This window comes from Ceratotherium simum, chromosome 16 (assembly GCF_057802395.1).
Source record: "Ceratotherium simum simum isolate JZ-2026a chromosome 16, ASM5780239v1, whole genome shotgun sequence".
Lineage (NCBI taxonomy): Eukaryota > Metazoa > Chordata > Mammalia > Perissodactyla > Rhinocerotidae > Ceratotherium > Ceratotherium simum.
This window is the reverse complement of record NC_141915.1, coordinates 38,477,638-38,499,936: the sequence shown is the minus strand read 5'-3', so window position 1 is coordinate 38,499,936 and position 22,299 is coordinate 38,477,638. Positions and strand designations below refer to the sequence as shown.

General features: G+C 45.5%; 1 protein-coding gene across 2 annotated transcripts in view; it reads right to left on the bottom strand.

The window, feature by feature from the left end:
- SOCS7 (suppressor of cytokine signaling 7) overlaps nucleotides 1–19,349 on the bottom strand; it is a 30,473-nt gene extending 11,124 nt beyond the window's left edge. The window contains exons 1-7 of one of the 2 annotated variants that reach the window (XM_004434598.3): nucleotides 18,263–19,349; nucleotides 11,300–11,364; nucleotides 8,603–8,707; nucleotides 8,044–8,145; nucleotides 7,038–7,168; nucleotides 6,362–6,530; nucleotides 4,045–4,173 (exon numbers count right to left, since the gene is read on the bottom strand). In XM_004434598.3, the coding sequence (XP_004434655.2) occupies nucleotides 4,045–4,173; nucleotides 6,362–6,530; nucleotides 7,038–7,168; nucleotides 8,044–8,145; nucleotides 8,603–8,707; nucleotides 11,300–11,364; nucleotides 18,263–19,233 (1,672 nt within the window). In that variant the 5' untranslated portion in view covers nucleotides 19,234–19,349. The remainder of the gene's footprint in view (nucleotides 1–4,044; nucleotides 4,174–6,361; nucleotides 6,531–7,037; nucleotides 7,169–8,043; nucleotides 8,146–8,602; nucleotides 8,708–11,299; nucleotides 11,365–18,262) is intronic. The other variant, XM_004434599.3, reaches the window with a different exon arrangement.
- Between the last annotated feature and the right edge of the window lie 2,950 nt (nucleotides 19,350–22,299).

The window sequence follows — 22,299 nt, the reverse complement described above, 5'->3', positions numbered from 1 at the left end:
GAATTTACTCTTTCTCTCGTATGTTTTTAAATTAAACTATGGCAAACAGAAAGCTTTTGGGGGTTGGTCGTAATATTGTTAAAGTCAACATGATGTTTCAGAGATAAAAGTAATTTATGTATCTAATTATTTATTCCCAAAGACACAGTACGATAGGACTTGTGCTTAAAGAGATCAGGATAATAAGCAGCATACAATTATCTGATTGTTTGCCTACTTGAATTTTAATGACCATATATACTTGCCTATGATATTGTGTTACTCTTAGCCTTAGGTTCACAAATAGCAATTTGAAACTGTTAATTCTCTGATATTCCCTGGTGCCAACCTGACCATTTACTGTTTGCCCCTAAACAAGCAAATGATTGGAGCTCTTGCACCCAGAGCATATTAACAGAAGAGGTCAGAAATGGAAATAAATCTAAGATAAGACACCAGTGCAGCTGAAAAGGAAAGGGTCAGGTGGGACAGTGATCATCAGGAACTTTCCTCTGGTCCTCATGCCAGGGGTCCTGGGCACAAATCCAGTTTCCAGCCACTTCACTATTTTCTCTTCCCCTACACGGACCAGGTTAAAGGTGACAAATCTTTTCCAGGTCTGAACACCCGAACACCCAGGTCTTTCTGTCACACCAAACTCTTCCCTGAAGACCAGAATTATCCAGCCCAAAATGTCAATAATGCCGAATTGAGAAACCCTGGGATACAGGGAAGACATGTCACTGAACAATTAAGTATAAGCTTAATGATGGTTACAAAAGAGGAAGTGACCGATTTCCTTAGAGTTGTCCAACTCAAAGTGCAATTAAAAAAACGAAAGGTAGGGCCAGCCCCATGGCTTAGTGGTTAAGTGCGTGCACTCCGCTACTGGCGGCCCGGGTTCGGATCCCGGGCGCACACCGACGCACCGCTTCTCTGGCCATGCTGAGGCCGCGTCCCATGTACAGCAACTGGAGGGGTGTGCAGCTATGACATACAACTATCTACTGGGGCATTGGGGGATAAAATAAATAAATAAAATTATTAAAAAAAAGAAAGGTATTTTCTCAGATGAAGAGGATTCTCCCAACTAAGAAGGACACGTTTTCACTTTGAGTTCTGGTTCTAACAGCATCAGAGGTTTTGTGCTAACGCAACCACATTCTCTTTTCGAGACTGCAGCCTGGTGTTACGGGTTTAGTTTATAACTGTGGAACGGGCCAGACGGAGACGCAATCAGTGACCTCAGATTTGTCATGACAACGCTTCAATACTACGATGAGAAGAGGTAAGGAGAAACCAAGCTCAGGTGCCATCATTTTTACCAAGGGCCCCTCCTCCAGAGGCTAATTATTCTATTTATTTTAACTAATTTCCTTCTGCTCCTTATGTCACCATCCAGAAGTTTCCCATTAGTCCTAGCTTTATGATTCCTATGATCCCTGGTATCCTTTTAACACCAGCCTGGGTGTCCTGCTAGTGCATCCAGCTCTACATTTGAGCCAGAAAAACTTGACTTTGCATCCTGGCTCTGCAACTCACTGTACCTCAGTTTCTTAATCTGCTAAAAAAAAAAAAAAAAAAAGGACTGTAATATTCCTTCAAAGGAGTTTGTAAGGGTTAAATGAAACAATACCTGGCCCTTTATAGGCATTCAGTTATCATCATCCCAAAGTCTGAACAAATGAGCTCCTTTTAGAATGTCCTGAGTTAAAACCCCTGGTGTAGGCTGATAGTGCTCAACCCCTGCCTCACGCCAATCCTCGCTCCTAAGAAAGTCAGCTTCACAGAATGCCTAGGCTTTTATGACAAGCAAAGGAGGGCAGCAAATAATGGTAAAGGAGAGCACTGGCTTTACCTTCTTTGTCCCAATCCTTCAAAAAGAGGTCATTTGTGGTCTCGGGGCAAATACTAACTCTGCTTTGCCATCTCAATTTGATTACAGTTTTAAGTGCAAATAGATATCCCACCTTAGCATTCATCAGAGGTCCTAGAAAGACACCCTCCACTAACAAACACAATTCTTTTTTCTTTATGTAGTCTCCACAAATCCCAGCAAACTCAATTTTCCATTTGCTTACTGCTACTTTTTCCCGTAACAGAGTGGAGGCAAAAAAAGCATAGGATTTGGAGTTAGTTGGGCCTGGGTTTGAATCCCGCCTTCAGTAGTGATCAGCTGAGTGACCTTTACAGTAAGTAACTTCACTTTTGAGCCTCAGCCTCAGTGTCCTCACTGGCAAAATGAAAATAGTCTTATCTATAAATAGACCAATCTATTATCTAACTTGGGAGTTGCTGTAAGGAACTAGAGATATTTAAATAAAGAACCTGACAAAGTACCTGGTACATGATAGGCACTTAATAAATAGGAGCAATTATTACAAGCTCTAGCCATTAACAATGTTAAGAATCTTAGTTAGGGGCCGGCTCCATGGCGTAGCAGTGAAGTGCGTGTGCTCCGCTGCTGGCAGCCGGGGTTCGGATCCCGGGCGCGCACCGAGGCACCGCTTGTCAGGCCATGCTGTGGCAGTGTTCCATATAAAGTGGAGGAAGATGGGCATGGATGTTAGCCCAGGGCCAGTCTTCCTCAGCAAAAAAAAGAGGAGGATTGGCATGGATGTTAGCTCAGGGCTGATCTTCTTCACAAAAAAAAAGAGAATCTTAGTTAAAATTTCTGCAGACAGGGCACATTTGTGGAATGAAATGAGCTATACCTGAGGCATCCAAGATTCTACGAAGTCTCTTAATACTCTACAAGGAGATACATACTCCAGACTCCAGAATCCTCTGAGAGGATTTCCTTGGCTCACCCACAAACAAAGCAGATCACCCTGCCCTTGTCCATCACCACCATGCCTTGTATTGAATTTAACACCTGCTCTTGCCTTTATCTTCCAACCTGTCCCCTCTTTGAGGCTATGAGCTCTCTGAGGGTAAAGGTGTGGCTTATTTTTGATACTGAGTAATAAAATAAATGTTTGTTAAATAAATACCTCCCCAAAGCCACAAACTTTAAAAATTTCCAAGCAGAGGCAATTCCTATAAGAAAGGATTCTAACTTTTCCCTTTAACCAAGTCAACTGCATGAGACCCAACTGTGTTGACAGCACTGAGGCAAATACTAAATGAAGTGAAAATTAATACAGTTCACACTCTGTCATGCCTTATTTAAATCACCAAGATTATAAAACACATCCCTGTAACCTGGCTCAATCCTGTTACTGATGTTCTGCCTGAGGTGCCCCTCTGACTTCTTTTTAGAGCAATTTCTTGGCACCAAGTTTGTTTAAGAATCTTAATTTGATTCAATGGGAAAGCATAAAGTTCTCATTTTAAGTTCTGTTTGTCTTATAAATTCCCCAATCAATGTGCCTGTCATTTTATTCTTCCCAACACTATAAACGCAGATTCCTCCAACCCATCCCTTTTCCCCCTTCAACAGAGATTATACAGATACCTCCCTAATTAGCAGGCAGTTAGACTATATAGCCACATCAGCAAAGATGGGAACTGCTCAGTGCTCCTAAATGGAGAGAAGTCTTTATATTCAACACTGGTAGGAATACAAGATACAACAAAAAATATCTACTCTTTAACAGCAAGTTTACTACAACATGGACAAAATCCAGAGTAGACTGCCATTGAATTCAGCCTCCTTGACACTCACCATTGCCTTTCTAGTGAATACTCTTTTACCTTCCCTGTTCCCGTAGAAATCACCTGAGAGCTCTCACCTCTCTTTTTCACATGTAAGTGAAATGGATGAGGGACAAGGAGACACCTCTGAACGTTAAATATTCACATGATGCCTGCATCCGAGGCAAGATCAGTTTTCCCATTCATGTGGTCAGAGATGCAAAGATTCCTTTTCAATATCTTGAGAGATTAATGTACAGGGGCAGGGGATTAATCACTGGACTCTAGGAAGAGTGGTTGCTATAAGAGCCAGGAAAAAGAGCTTCAATTAAGTGTGGCCTTTTCTTTTTTTTGTGGAGGTGGGGGGTACATTTTGATACTATACTACACCATACCCAAGTTAAATAATTAATGTAACTACAGCCTTACCTGGAACCCTGGATCTCAAGAAATAGAGAAACTTCCCATTCTTAGAGTGCATGATGGCTCTCTTAATGAACTCCACCACTGACTGACAGCGATCCTCAAACTTGGGATGACACCACAGGCTAAAAGTTCCTGCCATGGAAAATTAAGGAGAGGTAAAAATGTAAAACTTACCTGAAAAGGATCAGGGAGGCTGGCTTGAATATTTTATATTCAATAATATAGTGATTCTCACTTCTGAGAGGGTAGCTTGTGGGCAAGCTGAGTCAGACAAAGGTCCCTGAAGCCACCTGTTCATGCTTGTTCCACAATTAATGGAAAGAAAGATGTTGCCTTTAATAAGACATAAATTAGGTCTTACAAGGCTTTTGTTAGACAAGTAAATAATAAATTCAAGTCAGAAAAAAAGATATAAAAGATTCTGTCAAGTATGAACACTAATCCTTAAATCATAGACCATAAGAAAAGAATGCCACAGCAAAAGCGAGTTTAAATGACATCCCCTCAAGAAGATCTAAGTCTTCAAGTATTCACGGACTAGGCGAGGAAAGAGAGGAACAGCAGTCTTGTGGGTCTCACTTACCCCTGAGTGTGTTAGGCACAAAAAATCAAATTCTAAGTCTTTTATTCTTTAACTTCTAAAATCCCACAGCCCAATATGTTACAAAGATTCCACCTCAAACTTTCAAATCTCAAAGGCAAAAGGGAATCTGAACTCCCATGACTTAAAACAACAATAAAAAACTCCAAAAACTAAAGCATAAATCCTAAGGAATCGCCCACAAAACGGATACTAATCACTCAAGAGAGCTGCAGATTTAAGTCTCTTTAGCTACTCTTATAGGATCACTTAAACAGACCAAGACAAATGCTCCACTGCAAATTGGCAACTGAAAGCCTCACAGGCTTCTATTAAAAATTCCATTTATTCAAGGAAGAAAAGTCCCTTGGAACAAAAAGTAATTGGAGAACCATTTGAAAGAGCTCTCTGATTCCTGGCATCTCACCTATCAGGAACCTAGAGGTCAAGCGTTTATTCATTATGCCCATGGCCTAGTCATTTACCACTTTAATAGGTTTATAAAAATCTTCACTCTCAATTGCTTTGTTTTGCATTTTGCTTTTTTGTTTGATTTTTGTTTTTAGGAACAGCATGAAAATAGGCAGCAGTCTACCCACAATTATCTAATTAATTCTCAGGTCTTCAGTCTGAAGTTCCTCTCTCTCACACATCTCTAAGACAGAGGTAGGGGCAGAGGAAACCATGGACAAAGTTATGCTGACCTAAACAGCTACCTCCTGCCTCACAAGAGAAGCAAACCAAATAAATCCAGCAGAAGAACCTGGCTGAGAGCGGGAAAGATGCAGTGGTGCCTGAGAGGAGCATGAAAGAAACTCTTACTTGAGATGCAATGTCTTATACAGCCTAAGGTTGAACACATGTGGGGAGAGTGTGAGGGATAGGAGGGGCAAGTCCCTGAAACTCCTCCAAGTTCTCCACACTTTCTTATGTGCAGCATAAGCAGGTATATTGATGAAGGATGTGGTACCCAGCCCTATCACCAATGACCATCACAAGTTTCTGACCCAAGTCATACACAGAATGCCCCGATGCAAAGCCAATCCAGACAGCTGTGTTGAACAGCTTCCAGACATGACTGGAACATTAAGCACAACCCGACCACGAAGGAGGTGGTACCACCAGGGAGGAAAGTAGATAGTCTAAAGCACATTGATCCCACAAACTCTCAAGAGTTCTAATGGTTATGTCCTAAGAAACTACAAAGCTGACAAAAAGAAGAAATTATCATCACCATGCTGTCTGGCAGGAAGAGCTAACGTGACTGCCAGGCAAAGAAATTCAGAAGGCAGGTAAAGAAATTCAGAATAGAACAGTCACAGGATCAACACTAAATTCTCCCCTTTGTATATATGATTTAATAGAAAGTACCTCTAGATGGTAAGTCTAATCATGAACAAAGCTTGGGAGAATTTGTCTAATGGTCCTGGGTTATTTCTTCCTTTTGCCAAGAGAGTTTTACTGGCTTTGTTCTGTTCTTCAACAGTCTTGCTCAGGTACCCCTATTTAGAAGACAGGATGCTAAGCAAAATGGAACCCTTACTCTCCTCCCTACCCCCACCAACATTTCTGCTACTGATTGAAACCAGTGCCCACATCAACATTCAATAGAGTCTATGAGACTTTCCCCCCATTCATAGTTCCATGTCTATGAATCCTTCCTATGAAAAAGCCAGACAGCAAAGGCAGAGAAAGGCAAAGGGCGGAAGAAGGCTGTCTTCAAACCCTAGTACCTCTTACCTCTATAGTGTTCCATTCTGGTGTGGTGGGTGATACCCTGTGATCGGAAACTGAGGCTCAGGATATAACGAGGATCAGAGCTGTCTCGTACCAGGAAAGAACCATCTGGCTTCCCTTTTAGCTTCATCTCTGCATCTTCCCAGTTCATTGGCCCCCAATACCAACCACACTATCAAAGATAAGATGTGGTCAAGTAGTTAAGAGAACAGAGAAATGTTCAAGTTTTCAGCACAATCTGTCTTACCATAAAAGAACCCCCCATTTCCAAAACATTTCAATAGGTAAAAGCTGCTAAGAGTGTCTCATTCATTAGCAATGAAGATCAGGCTCATTATACTTTCAGCCCTCGAAAGTAACAGAAGAACAATTCTACAATTCCATTACCAAGGCCCTACAAAGAAGAGAAGAGTGACTTGGGTCAGTTAATCTATCAAAATCAGCTTAGACTGTGCAAACATTTCTCCACACCTATCTTTATCACATTCAAATTTTTTTTTCCCCAAGATTCAATTTTACAACATGTCTTATGGAATTAATAGCAGCAGTGTATTGTTTTGTCACTGTAAATATAGATGCAAGGAACTATTCTTTCTCTAAAAATAATAAAAGGAGAGCCTGGTACAGAATTAGGAGAGTGGGAGAGGAGGCGAGCCACCAGTCCTCAGGCACCACCTACCTTCTCCAACTCTCGAAGGCTGGCTGCAAAGCTGCTTGAGTCAGGCCGGTAGAGAGGACACTGGAGGTGTTGGGGGGGCTGGCTGTGTAGGGATTCAGCTGCTCGGATGGGAGCAATCCGGGGAAATGCATCTGCGGGGCACAAGAGTCTTCGTCATTTGTTTACCCTCATTGCTCCCAACCACAGGTAGACCCTCCCTCCAAAACAGATGCTAACTGAGAGGGGTAAGGCATTAGAAGCTAAGCTGGAGAGGGTGGAAGCCAAAGCAGTGGGAAAGAGCTGGATGGGCTGGAACAAAAAGCTTTGTGGGCTTGTGTGAGCTGTGAAGGATGGGTGGGGGCACGGAACCCCATGAAAGGGGTAGGGGAGCTGCTCACTAACCTGACTAAGGTGACTACTTCAGGGACTTCACCAGCCTAGAGCGATTCCAACTTCTCGCACCTTGAGGTGAAGTGCTGGCCGGTAAAGCAGCCTTGGAAATAGTGACTTGCTTACTTGCCCAGGAGGAGTAACAATTTTGCCAGGCAAGTAGAAAAAAATGCCGATTTCATTCATTTTATTCCTTGGGTACTGGAGGCTGGCAAAGCAGGTATGGGCCACTAAATGCTTGGTACTTAATTACAAGGCTGCAGTAAATACTACAGCTTAAAAAAACCACAGAACTTTGAAAACCAGCAACATAGTAAACCTCCTCATTATCCCGAAATTAAGGCAGTTTCTAAGTGGTATCTACTCAAAGACTGCAAATCAGTCTTAGCAGCAAAGAGACAAAAAACTCAATAGTCTTTTATCTCTAACAAAAATCAGATTCACCTCCATAAAAAAAACAGCTTAGAAAAACCAGTTCTTGGCCTCATTTCCCAGGAGTTCTGATCCAGCCAAGAGGATAAGATTTAAGTTTTCTCATAAGTTCTGTTATTTCCATAAATAGATTTCTCCCATCTTTCAAAAGTTTATCACTTTATACTCCCAACTCTTACAAGTCTTGCCTCTAAGCTAAGCTAACCTGGGGCATGGGGTGGAGGAGGCGGAGGTAGGGGGAAAGACTGCAGGGAAGACCCCATCGGAGCCACAAGGACAGATGTAGGCAGCGTCCCACTGATATCATCTAGAAGAGAGAACAAAAGCAAGAGGTTCAGAAATCTGAGCACAGAATGAGTGAAGTGAAGGCAGCGGAGAGGGAGAAGGATCATCAGGCTGCTCTTGGGCAAGATGGCCTGACCTTCACCCTGTCTCTTTGCACAGAAGACAACAATCATCTTAATCTGGTTTTCTTTGCTTGAAAGCAGGACAATAAGGATATTCCTACAGCAGCCTACTAGCAGTAGATTCAGGGCAAGATAAATACAGATCTAATCAACATCTGGACAGTAAATGTTAAGGCTTGCAGCTAAGAGACCCATCTAACTGCTCAGGGAGATGACAGGGATGCTGAGAAAGGGACAGGAAATAATTGGGTCATCATTAGAAACCCAGCAGCTTGTTTGGCTCCTGGCAAAGAAAACAGATCCCTGGAGCTCACCCTCCCACTAGGGCAAGAAGGCAGAGAGGAGAAGAGGCCATACCTAGGAGGCTGAGGCTTCTTCTCGGAGGAGGAGGAGGAGTTGGAGGGTGGGGAGAGGTCAGGCCCCGCTGAGAGATGTCCACGTCCACAAGCGACACTGTTTCACCTGAGGGATTCATGGAGCAAGCCTGTTACAGAAGCACCTTGCCCAAAGCTGAGGCCGGAAGCAAAGGGCAAGCAAGGGAGGCTTAGAGGTCCATGGCTCTCCAAAAGCTCAAAATCTAACGCTCCCAGGGCTGGAATCACCCCCAAGCACCTGAGAAGTCAATTTTAAATTCTATCATTCCTTTACCCTGTTAAAGATCAAGGATTCTTTAGGAAAAAAACATGGCATTGACAGTGGAAAAGACAACTAAGTGGTTCTGCCACTGATGATATAACCCTGAACAAGGGGTCTTCTTTATTCAAATGGAACACACCCCATTTATTTTTAAAGACTTGTATACCAATCTCTGCCTCAGCAAGCAAGGCAAGTGGCTTGTTATAAGTCCAAATGGACATGGAAAGCAAGTGCCAGAAAAATGTAAGAACTCTTAAACTGAATGCAGATAAAGCTCCCAATGTTAGCCCCCAATTTCTTCCTAAATGGCTTTCCACACCTAGATTGTCCAGAATATTCATTCATAAGAGAACCAACATTTTTAGATATCAGCCTCTTCCTAATAGCTGAGGCTACAAAGGCTGAAAAGTGCATTTACAACCCTAACAGTCAGCCAAAAGTCAGGTGAGCTTACACGAAGCTTCTCAGTAGGAACTTAGTGGGGGGTTTCTCCTACTTCCCAGCATGTCACGCAGTTCTGTTCTCTGCCAATACACTCCTTCTTGCCACCCAACTCCATTTATCCTCTCTCCACGTGAGTCATCAGAGTATATAAGAGATATTTTATTAAAGAAGGTCGACAGCCAAGAATAGGTTTGTTTTGGTAGGGCTGATCCATAGATCAGAATTTGGGATTTCTCTAATTTGGCCCTTAGGGGTGTTACTTCCAACACCTTTTTTCTTATTCAGGAGGCTGAATTAGCCCCTCAGCTAGAATTTTAATGTTTTCCAGTTAAGAAAATGAGACAACCGGGGTGGCCCAGTGGCGCAAGTAGTTAAGTGCACGTGCTCCGCTGCGGCGGCCCGGGGTTAGCCGGTTCGGATCCCGGGCTCGCACCGACGCACCGCTTGTTAAGCCACGTTGTGGGGGCGTCCCATATAAATTAGAGGAAGATGGGCACGGATGTTAGCCCAGGGCCAATCTTCCTCCGCAAAAAAGAGGATTGGCATCAGATGTTAGCTCAGGGCTGGTCTTCCTCACAAAAAAAAGAAAAAAGGAAAATGAGACAACCAATATCTCTAAAAGGCCAGGAGCTGGGATTTCAGAATCTAATACCATTTTTTACAAAGGTCTTGAACACTAATTAAGATAAGCAGAAAAGCTCTTCTAAAAGTCATCAGTGGACGTTCTGGGAACTTATCACACAGCTTAGTAACTGAGAGCCTCGCTGCCCAGAGCAACGCAATGAGCTCAGACAAGTATGTTTCCGGAAGGGTCAGAGAGGTCCAGATTGCAGGTGTAGCACTTAAATAAAGGATGTAATTCAAGACGCTAAGGCTGTTTGAAACAAGAACACCAAACCTGAAACTACAAATGTGGGTGTTCCTTACTTTAAAGACGAAACAATTATTAACTAGAAAGACATGCTGCTACAGGATAAGACTCTTTAATTCTGGGCTTGGGGTAAGAACAGAGACCTCCTTCTCCACCTGTGTCTATTACAGGTACTGACTCACTTTTTCTGACAGCTCATGGCAGTCTATGCAGTAATGGGGTCCCAGTAGCCTGCTTAACATCTTCTGGAAATGTCTATTCCCGAATCATAATTCTTCCAATTGGCTTTTTGAGGGACACAATGTCCAAGAGTCTGAAATTGGGATTTTTTTTTTAAAGCCTTCTCAGTCACAACCACTGAGAAGTACTCAGTTTCTGAGACTTGAGGCAGTGTGCTAAAGACCTTCTTTTCTACAGCTTATTCAAGCAGGAGCTTCACATCTGACCGATGTAACAAAAGGTATCCCTCTCTGAAAACGTTCCTCTCTCTGAAAATGTTCCCTATTACAGGAGAAGGCAGTTGCCCAAAGGACATTCAACGGCTTTCCTACTTGAGCAACTGTGTTCCCTCCTGTAAGAGGAGAGACTTAAATTAGATACAGTGAAGAGCTCTAACAGCTGCAAGAACTACTAGACCTAAAATGGGTAAGACAAGAGTTCATGTAATCCCCTTTGCCCAAAGTCTTTAAAAATAGATCAGATAATCATGGATCATATTTATTAGATAATCCATGAACCTCTTTGGAAGTGGGGATAGGAACCATGTGACTTTTAGAGAGTCCTTTATGCACTGTGAACCCATAAATTTATAATTCCTATTTTTAATTTATATGTGATGACCCTGACCTGACCACTGCATAACTGCCGGGGCCACCTAATTACCACCAAGCAGTCTCTACCTCCAACTATAAAGCATCCAGAGTCAAGAACGCATGCCATACCATAAAAATAGCCTCACCCCAAACCCAGTGGGCACGGAATGAAGAAAATAACCGCAGACATGCCTGAAGCTCCCTCTGTGATGCATCTGCAAGTGCTTCTGACAGGTCTCAGAACACACTTGCTTTCAGATGTCAGAAGAAAAAGGAAGGGATCACCCTTACCTGTAAACAGCGGGCTGAAGGAGACCGGAGAAAAGGCACTTTGAGTTCTTGTCAACCTGGGTTTCCTAGGGGGTGAGAAAGCACACAGAGAGAACAGGGGGAAATGAACACACGTGCATTTCAATCAAACAACACTCAAGTCCAGATGCACTGAGAAACAAAGCAACCTTAGTGTTGTCACTGTCAGCAACACCTTTGTAATAAAGTCTAAAATTTAAAGGAGGAGAATGAAATAATTAAGGCAATTTCTTAATTAGATTTGGCTATAGAATTCACTAGCCTACAGAGCAATGAGAAATCCCTTTGGATCTCTCCATACCCAGCACATTAAAAGAGAAAAACACCTTGGGTGATAAATAGCAAGTCCATTTCTAGAGGAAGGAAGTTGGATGCAGAGTTGATTTTCACATGGGAGCCAAGAAAAGGCTCTTTACCTGAACAGGTGCCATCTCAGAGCAGCAGCCTTCCCTCCGGGCCTGACCCTAGGAGCAGGAGGTGCCAAAGCAAACCAGGGAATGTATTTGGACTTGAGGAGAGCACCACAGGATGTGCATGCAATCTTCAACCACTAACACCTCTGATTTCCGCACAAACGCCCCAAGCCACGGGTCAAACTCATCAGCTAACAAGGGGGCCTCCACAGGTTATGGGTTCTGCCTGGCCCCTAGAGAAGATGGCCCCTTCCCCTCTCTGAGCTGCAAGTCACATCGCTCCCCCATAACTTCTCCTTGACGCTGCTCCAGGGAACCAGCTTGAAAACACATCTCCTGTGAAAAGACAGACCAAAGGCAACTTCACTTTGTACCAATTTCAACTGGCTTTTCAGTGAGAAATGAAAGAAATCCAAAAGACTCTGACAAAGACTTTCTGGCGAGAAATGTGCTAAGCTCAAAAAACTCACCTTAGGATGACTGAATTGACTAAAAGAGAAAGAACTTGTGGAGGTGATGAAAATATGCTCTACCTTTATTGTGGCAGAGGTTATGATGACTACATACATTTGTCAAAATTAATAGAACTTGGGGCCAGCCCAGTGGCGCAGCGGTTAAGTGCGCACGCTCCGCTTTGGTGGTCTGGGGCTCGCAGGTTCAGATCCCAGGCGTGGACTGATGCACTGCTTGTCAAGCCATGCTGTGGGCGGCATCCCAGACAAAGTAGAGGAAGATGGGCACGGATGTTGGCCCAGGGCCAATCTTCCTCGGCAAAAAAACAGGAGGACTGGCATTGCATGTTAGCTCAGGGCTGATCATCCTCTCTCTCACACACACACACACACACACACACACAAAATTAATAGAACTGGACACCTAAAAGGTGAATTTTAGGTGGTATATAAATTATACCTCAATAAACAAGACTTAAAAAAAAAATCCCACTCCAGAATTGAGTGCCTGACTCCAGGCATTGCAGCTGGCTCACCTTTCAAAATTACTCTCACCCAAAGGACTAAATAAAACTTAAACTCTTTTCAACTGTCAACTGCACCAATAAAGGGTAGCAGAAGCAAAGAAAATCCAAGATGAAATCCTATTTAAAATTATTTGACTTTGGAAGATCTTTATGCATTTTAACATAGATGTCTGAGCTTCTCAGAACCCACTTCAAACAAAATTTCAAAACCACACTGTGAAGACCTTACTCAGAAATAGCTGAGACGCTGGATTCCCTCTCCTGGGCTACCTCACACTCCCTCTGCAACCTCCTCCAGGCTGAGCCTTGAGAAGCGAAATGATGGTGCCCACTGTGAATGCTCCGCCCACAGCACTCAGGGGAGAGGTGGCTGCTTCAAAACAGGACACAACCACACACAGTCCATCTGTTTATAAAAGTTGCTCATGACAGTCTGCAGCTTAGTTCCAACACTCCAGAGGGCTGGAAGGGAAAGTTAATTCCACTGGACATGAACATTAAGACTGCTGAAGAGCTTCCAAGCTGATTTTTATTTGATAACTTGCGGGTACAACATTAAAACTCAGCAAGTAGAAACCTAAAGCACTGGCCTTTCAAAGGGCTCACACCTCAGCCATTTGGCTGTTTGCCTCCTTTCAAAGGAAGCTACATTATTCTGCCATCTGCCCATGCTGGGGACGAGTCTCCGCAGTGCCAAGCACTGAAGAACGGCAGTACCCAAATGCACACATCTTGCGGAGGCCTTCTCACTCCAGCTCATCTTCTCCCCCACCCCCGGTATTTTGGAGAAGAAAAATCATAGTTTCTAGGATGTAGAAAAAGAAATACATATGAATCTAAACCCAGGCAGAGCCATTTGAGAGCCCTGGGATGTTTTTCTGGAAAATAAGGGGGTCTCAGAGCTGGAAGCGTGGAGAGGTGGAAGGTCTAAGAGGCTGAAAGGCTAATAATAAATATGAGTGTTTCTCTCTCTCTAGGGAGAGACTGTCCAACTAAAAACCCAAAGCAGTGTCAAGGATCCTGAGAGCATTCTAATTGCAGTCATTCACAAAAAGACCAATCTAGACAACTATAAAAAATAAAGCATGGGAATGATTAACACAAAATTGAAGATGGTTACATGGAGAAGGAGGAGGGAGACATAATCAGGAAGCCACACACATGGGTCCTCAAAGATACTGATAACATTCTATTTGCTAAGCTTAGCGATGGGGACCTTGGTATGCATTTCATTATTATTATAGTATGTATAATTTATATATTTCCTTTTGTATATATGAAACATTTAAAATGATAAAAGCCCATTCTAAGCTGGATGTGCTGGTTTTTGGAGAGCAACATGAATGATACGGCTCCAGATCACATTTTTAACTAACCCTTCTACACTACATTCTCATGTTATTTTATTCCTCCCCAGATCATCCTGACAAGCATTAGGGTGCAAAGTTAAGCCACTGTAACTTTGCCAGTGGGCCACTTGCATCTTAGCAGCAGACAGACTTGAGGGGTGGGGTGGGGTAGAATTTGGTGGGCTATGCCTCAGGTGGCAGAACGGGACTGGGGCAGCAGAAAACATTAGGGAAAGGTCTTCTTTGAGGTTAGCAGTTCTTTGTGTCAGCTATGCACTGTTTATGTGCAGGTAAGAAAGAGACAGAATGCCTCTGTCCATTGCCACTCTGCAAATTACTAATTGTATGGCAACACATCTGTCGGGTAAAAGGAGTTAAAAGCAGTAGACTAGACAGGCCGACCACACATTGATATAACCATTGGCCACTTTTCAAATTCCTTGAAACCTAAAATGTAAACAATGAAATAGTAATGCCCTCCCTCTCTTGTCCACAAATCCCCTCTACAGATGTCCTAAGACTTACATATGTCCTTTTCTAAAGTAACTTCCAAACCAAGATGTCCACATATCAGGTTCTGCGGCTCCAATGTACCTCTGCCCCTGCTAAAGCACACAGTGCCAAGTCAGCCAGCCTGTGCCATTTCCAACACATCATAAGCCTGTGTCTGTTCATGTGCTACAGGCACAAAAACCATGTGTTCATTTTTAGTTCCAATACACAGACATCTGTGCAGCAAGGTCAGATCCAAAACTCCATCATAAACTAAACTAAAGAACCTATGGAGAGAACTTCCAGGGAGAAGCTAAGAGGCACAGTCCAAGGTCTAAAACCTTAGGAATGACGTTAGCAGGGAAAATGTTAAAGAGTGAAAGACACAAGGCCCAAACTGACAGACAGAGATTTCTGAAGCCAGGTTGCTCATTCCAAAAGAGAGCTGCCAACCACAACCACTTCATGGAAAAATAGGTAAAAAGATCAACAGAATATGGACCCAAAACCCAAACATAAAGTCAGAACTTCCTCAGCACACCATAAAATCATTTTGCTCTCAGCATGTCATGCTATTTCTCAAAAAGACCCCCTCAGACCTGAAGACCCAAGAAAACAGAGAAAAGGGTTTCTCATGATTGCCAGGTCTGTCCACGACAGCAGGGCCCCAAACTGATGCCAAGGCAGCCTGCCTCTCTTCCAGAATTCTATCTTTTTTTCCAAATAAATAGATGGAAACCACTATAGAACTGTTCTCCATTTTTCCACCTCACAACTATGAAGACTGCCAGTTAACTCAACTGTTAACTGGGAAAAAACAAACCTTGACAAATTAACAAGGTACCCATTTCCAACCAAGTGTATATTATGTGACGATTCAAAAAGGTCAGATCAAATGCTGTTTCTCACCAAATACAAAGGAAGATAATCAGCTCAACATATGTGAAACAGACAAGGGAACTTCACTGGTTTTCCTGAAATAGCAATTCTATATTACACCAAGGCCCACAGGCATCAAGCCCAGCTCTTTGAATTCCAACATATGTGTGTTACAAGGCCTAGCCCAGTTCTCCAGAACAGAAACCTGATTAGTTGGTGGGCCCATTTTTTCCTTTACTTGAAAAGAGTTCTCTAAGCTAACTCTTGCTAGACCCAAGACTCAGTATATCCAGGCAGTTCCACTCAGCAGGCTAAAGCATCTGAAAGGAACTAAAGTTGTGCTTAATGTTAAAATATGAAAGATTATAAAATGATTGTAGGAAGTACTTTCTAGTGATAGCTGTGGGAAAGGTAGATGTTGAGAAGAGCAAAGAGAATCATGCCCAGAGGTTACTGTAGCAGCCCCAAATTATACAGCAAAGACTGCAGAAACTCATAATTAACTCCAACCAACAATAAGGAGGAAGGCATTTACCTTCTGGCAAAAGACTGACACTTCTCATGGCTTCCAGGTCCCACCAATCAAAACAAGAGAACAAGCTAAAAGTCCAAACTCATCCTTCCTCCCAACAGGGCAGACTTACTTAGGAGGTGCAGATCCGTAGAAATCACAACTACCGTGGCCAGACTTTACCAAGTTTCTCACAGCTGCGAGGCTGCCAGCAAGACTGGCACATAGTAAGCTGTGGAAAAGCTAACAAGCAAATCTAACAGCACCAAATCCTAAGCATTAAAAAAATAAAATAAAATAACCAGTTCAATCTTGTTACTTCTCCTCCAAAAGCACAAAATATTCCATCTCAATTTCTCTTGTCTTCACTCTATTTCTATGACAGGAACAAGACAGGAATCACTCCCATTTTACAGATGAAAAAAGGGGGAAGCACGAAGACGACAAAATTAGCCTGCAGCCCACAGCTGATGTTGGAGCTCTAAATGGAATCTGAATGTTCACATTCTTTGTACAACCTGCTGCCTCCTAACAGCAGTCAACCAGACGTTCACACACAAATACCTAGCTCTTCTCCAATTCATCAGAAAAAGCCCTTGGACCAAAAAATGTAATTCTCCAGTGGCCTGAACTAAGCTTCTTTGCAGAGCTACAGCCCAATTTGCTCTGCAGCAGAAATCTGTATTGTGCTTAGTGTGAGACCTGGTGACAGAGCAGCCAATGACCATTAAATTCTGCTTCCAAAGGCAAAAAACCGTATAATGTTATATGCCTTTTCCTCTTTCTAATCTATTAGACGTAGCAGCTAATTTCACGCCACACCTCATATTTGGCGTCGCAAGAATCTTAGACCAAGTCCTGGTCAATATGGAACAAAGGCAAGACAAACCACAAGAAAATCAGCAATCTATCCTATGTCATTACCCCCAGCTTCAATCCTGCCCTCCTCCCATTTGATGAAAATTTCATCTGTACTGGTAAGTGGAGCACCGAATGCAGAGCCTACCTACAAAAAAAGCTGCTTCAGCAGCCACACACTTTTCAAGACCTGAGCTCTCAGCATGAGTTCATTGGGAGGCAGCAGCAGAAACAGGCCTACCTGCAGGGGCAATGAGCATCAACCTACTGATTCCTTTAGGGAGTTCGGGTTTGGTCTGATCCCCAAGATGAGCCCCTGCGCAGCCGTTCAGAAAGGGCAGCAAAGTCAAACTGACCCCACACTTGGAGTATCCAAGTTCCCTTGAAAAGAGCAGTCTATGGATAAGTGGTTCCCAGTTCAGGTCATGACTTCAGGATCAACTGGGGAGCCTTTAAAAATTCAAATTCTTGGGCCCTCAGGCATACGGATCTTTCCCAAAAGCTCTCCATGTGATTCTGGTGCACAGCAAAGTTCTCAGTTTATTCGTCTACCTGTTCTTCAGCCTTGGGTTGTGGCTGCCAGTGTGTCTCAAGAATCCATCACATGACCCACCCAAAACCAATTCCGATCTTTCTAAGAATCCATTCAGCAGCACAAACCACAATGGCAGTTACCACAAGGGAGGTCTCATTTCGGTGACACAAAAGTTGACACTTTTCTAAACTGATATTACAGATCTAACACTGGATATCAGAGAGCAATCCACCCTCCAGAAATGCAAGAAAAAACTCAACGTCTAAGTTTGGAATTTTCATCAATTGGCCTCGAACTCATGCACCAATACCTCATACTTAGAATTTTCCCATGGGCTTGAGAGCAAAACTATTTTCTGTTCTCACAGGCAGTGGTCAGCACACACACTTGAGATACCAAGTATACCTAAGTGACCAACCAGGAAAACATTAACACTTCGAATAGAGATACCCAATTGATTGCTGGCCTACAACTGCACAAGTTTGTCACATCATTTGCATGCATGAGTGTGAAGGGGGTGGGGTGCTGATACACAAAATAATAAGCAAGGTGGTCAAAATGCAATACCAACTTTTTGCCCCAAAGGCCAAACATTCCAGCAACCTCGGTGCCAGGGGTAATGGTAGGCAGGTACCTTGTAAAAACTTTAAAAGCTGGGCCAGGGTTGGGGTGGGGAGGATGGTTTCAAATCATCTCCCATCTAGAGATGCTAACCCGCTGAGAGGTTTCACCGGGGAGGGAACTCTTTAAGAGTGAAAGCTGTTCCCACAATTAGCTCCGACCTAATGGGCGATGTCACCACCTTTAGCCCCAAGTCTCTGCCTCCTCGTGAAGACCATAACAATTGTCAGGATCGTGTTAGCAACAGAATAAAAGGGAAATGAAACAAGAAGGGAAAGTTTGTCAGCCAGCCCCCCAGCCTCTCTCACCTCCCTGCGTCCAGCTCCCGGCCCGCAGAGCCTCCCATGTCCGTCAGGCTCGCAGCTGAAGCAGCCAGCTCTCCAGAAGGCCTCTTGCCGGCCCCATCCCCACCGCCCGAGCCACCATTGCAGCTCTTCGTCCGAAACAGGCGACTGAGGCGGATTTTGAGGGAGCCCTTGCGAGAAGGGCCCGCGAGTGGCCGGAGGGGCCCAGGAGGAGGCGGGGGCGGGGGAGGTTGCTGCGGCTGCTGCTCCCCTCTACTCAAGCGCCCTGGAAGGACCAAGTCCTGCAGCGGGAAGGGCACCGGGGGTAATTCAGGGCCTGGGGGCTGCAGCAGAAGCCGTCCGCCCCCTCCTCCTCCGCGGCCAGGGCTGCTGAGCTCCTCTTCCGAGCAGCTGTTGGTCTCCAGGCTCTCGGCCTCCGACTCCAAGCCCTCCAGGACCAGCAGCGCGTCGCTCGTTTCCGTGGGATCCTCCCCGGCCTGCGGGGCGGCAGCAGGCGGCTGGGGCTGCGGAGCGGGCGGCTGCGGGGGACACGGGCACGGGCAGCAACCCCCACTGACCGTCTTGACCCCCGGCCCCGCCGGCTGCCCGAGCCCCAGAGCCGCCAACTGCGCCTCTAGACCAGCCGCCGGGCCCCAGGTCCGCTCGAGCGCCAACTCCGGCGGCAGGGCCTTCGGGTCCAGGGCACAGCGGTGCCGGGGACACAGCAGTTCCGAGGGTTCCGGGTCCAGGGCCGCCTCCGCGTCCTCCTCCTCCGGCGGCCGACCCACGTTGCGGAACACCATCAGCTGCGGCGGCCGGGAACCCCGCGGGCCGGGCCGCGCGAGGAAGGGTGGCGGCGGGGGACCATGGCCCGGGGGCGGCGGCGGCGGGCCTGGCTCGGGGGCCGACTCTCCATAGCCGAGCAGGCGGCTCAGGACGCGGTACGAAGCCGCCGCCGCCGCCGCCTCGCCATCCCGGAGCTCGGCCCCCTGCATCGGGGAGAGGGAGGGAGGGCGGGCGGCTGGGAGCCGAGCTGGGGTGGGGACTAGGCCGGGCCCTGCCGGAGCCCCGCCCGCCGCGGGCCCTGGAGCGACAGCGCTAACGGCCGCCGCGGCCTCTGCCTCATAGAGGGGGGCGGAGGGCGCGCGGAGCCCAGCGAGAGCCCAGGCCGCGCGCCGCCGCCGAGGACCGCCCCCCGATGCCGTCACTTCCGGGAGGCTGTGACCACGCCCCCCTCCCCAGGGCGTGATCGTGCCGGCCTCCACGGAGCGTGACGTTGCGCGCGGCCTGGGCCGCTATTGGCCGTGAGCTGCCTCTCGCCTGGTCGTTGGTCCCCCTGCCTCGACCCTGTTTTTCACTTCCCGGGCGCTCTGGCCTAAGCCACCGCTGCCGGTAAGGTGGAGCGGCCCTGGAAAGCCTGGTGTGGTGCTGGGAGAGCCGCTGGCCTTCGGAGGACCTCTGGTTCTGGTCCCGCCTATGCCGCTTGCGATGTGTAACCGTGGCCGAGTCATTTCTTTATTGACTAACTGTATCCCCTTGGCATATTTATGGAAAGACACATGAATAATGTGTTCTAGACCCAGTGGTGTGCTGCTAAATGTTGAACAGCCGACCCTCTGGGGGGAAAAGGGGAATGTATGCATATATATAGGTACATAAGTTTATCATAAATTATACTGATGTAAAGGATGTGTAGTGTACAATTTACAAATAATAATGATATACAATTGCACTTTCATGTAACCAATTGATTCTCACAGAATAGTTTCATTGATTTTTGCCAAACTCTGGTATGGGTAGCCAACCTGTGGTTTCAATTGACCGGGGAGTGTAACTGCGACGTGAATGAATGTTGGTTGATATTTTCCTCTATGTCAATGTAAGAGGAAAGAGAAAAACTGTCAATTATGGGAGCAACTTCTTTGCTGAATCAGAAAACAGTTGTCAAGTACTGAAAGCACATTTCCTCAATTTTTGTGCTATTCACAACGTATCTGCTACAGACACAATAAATTTACTCTTTTTTGTGTGTGTGTGAGATCAGCTCTGTGCTAACATCTGCCAATCCTCCTCTTTTTTTGCGGAGGAAGACTGGCCATGGGCTAACATCAGTGCCCATCTTCCTCCACTTTATATGGGACTCTGCAACAGCATGACTTGCCAAGCGGTGCGCGCCCTGGTTCGGGGAACCCTGGGCCGCCGCAGCAGAGCGCGCACACTTAACCGCTTGCGTCACCGGGCCGACACACACACTAAATTTAAATCTGAATTATTAACATTTTCTCCATCACTTTTTAGTTTTTTAATTTTTTTTTTTTGAGGAAGATCGGCCCTGAGCTAACATCTGCCAATCCTCCTCTTTTTGTTGAGGAAGACTGGCCCTGGGCTAACATCCGTGCCCATCTTCCTCCACTTTATATGGGAGGCCGCCACAGCATGGTTTGACAAGCGGTGTGTCGGTGCGTGCCCGGGGTCCAAACCCGGGATCTGAACCGGTGAACCCCGGCCATCGCAGTGGAGCACGGGCACTTAACCACTTGGGCCACCGGGCCGGCCCCTCCATCACTTTTTAAAATCTAGATAATTGAGGGCCCGCCCTGTGGCTTAGCGGTTAAGTGCGCGCGCTCCGCTACTGGTGGCTTGGGTTCCTATGGGGGCGCACACCAACGCACCGCTTCTCCCGCCATGCTGAGGCCGCGTCCCACATACAGCAACTAGAAGGATGTGCAACTATGACATACAACTATCTACTGGGGCTTTGGGGAAAAAAAGGAGGGGGATTGGCAATAGATGTTAGCTCAGAGCTGGTCTTCCTCAGCAAAAAGAGGAGGATTAGCATGGATGTTAGCTCAGGGCTGATCTTCCTTACAAAAAAAAAAAGAGACAAGCAGTAGCATACCATTATGCGATAGTTTCATCATGCAGACACAATAACATAAATAACCCCAAGAGTATAGGTAAATAATAATAGTAAAATTATTAGGAAATGATGAGTTGTGAGATCTTTGATTTTAATATCATTTGTTTAATTATGTTTGTATAATTGAATTGTTAATAGCGACTGTGTTTAACAACTGGCTTGCAAAATTCCTGAAATTTTAACAGTTGGCCTTCACAAGCCTGTAAGAGCTAGCTCCACAGCACCACTAGACCTCAGTTTTCTTATCTGCAAAATAGGGATAAGGATTGCTGCTCTGCTTCCTTGCAGGCATGTTGTGAAGATCAAGTAAGATCAAGCTTGTGTAGAGGAGGTGGGACTGGAGGCAGGGAGACCAGTTAGGAAACCATTGCAATTGTTCCATGAGAGATGTTGGGGGATGCAAAGGATGAGAAGGAAGGATCAGCGAGCAGAACTTAGCAACTTTAGTACCTGAGGGTGCATTGAGGAAAAGAGGGTTGAGGGTCTGCTATGAGTCCTGCAGCCAGAGAGCCCTTTTTAAAATGGAAATTTGTCCATAGCCTGTGATTACAATCCTTCATGGTTTCCCACTGTTCTTAGACTAAAGGCACAACTCCTTAAGGCGGCCAATGGGATCCTGTGTGATCTGACCTCTGTCTCTGGCCTCATCTCCCATTAAGCTCCACCTTGTTCTCTCTCCCCTGCAGTTCCACTAGCCCTGGGTCAGGCTCACAGGCATATGGCCATTGCATAAGCTGTTCTCTTTTCTTGAAAGGCTTTTTCCCTCTCTTTTTGCTTGGTAAACTCCTACTCATCCCTTAGATTGAATTCACTCCTCACTACCAGGGAAATCTCCCTGCGTGGGCACTTCCTCCTCACTGAGCTCCAAGACCACTTCTTTGTTGCACATATTGCATAGGTGTAACTTGTCATCTCTCCGTGGGGTTATTTGATTAAAGTCTGTCTTTCCTACTAAGCTGTAACCTCCAAGAGGGTAGGGGCTGCATTTGCTTTTTGCCCATCACACACCTTCCAGTGCCAAGGACTGTGTCTGGCCCTTGATACATAAATGTGGAAAGATGGTTCAACCTCACACCTTGTAAGAGGCTCCTGATACAAATTCATCTCTAATTCTGCATAACAGAATTAATATCCTTTCTTG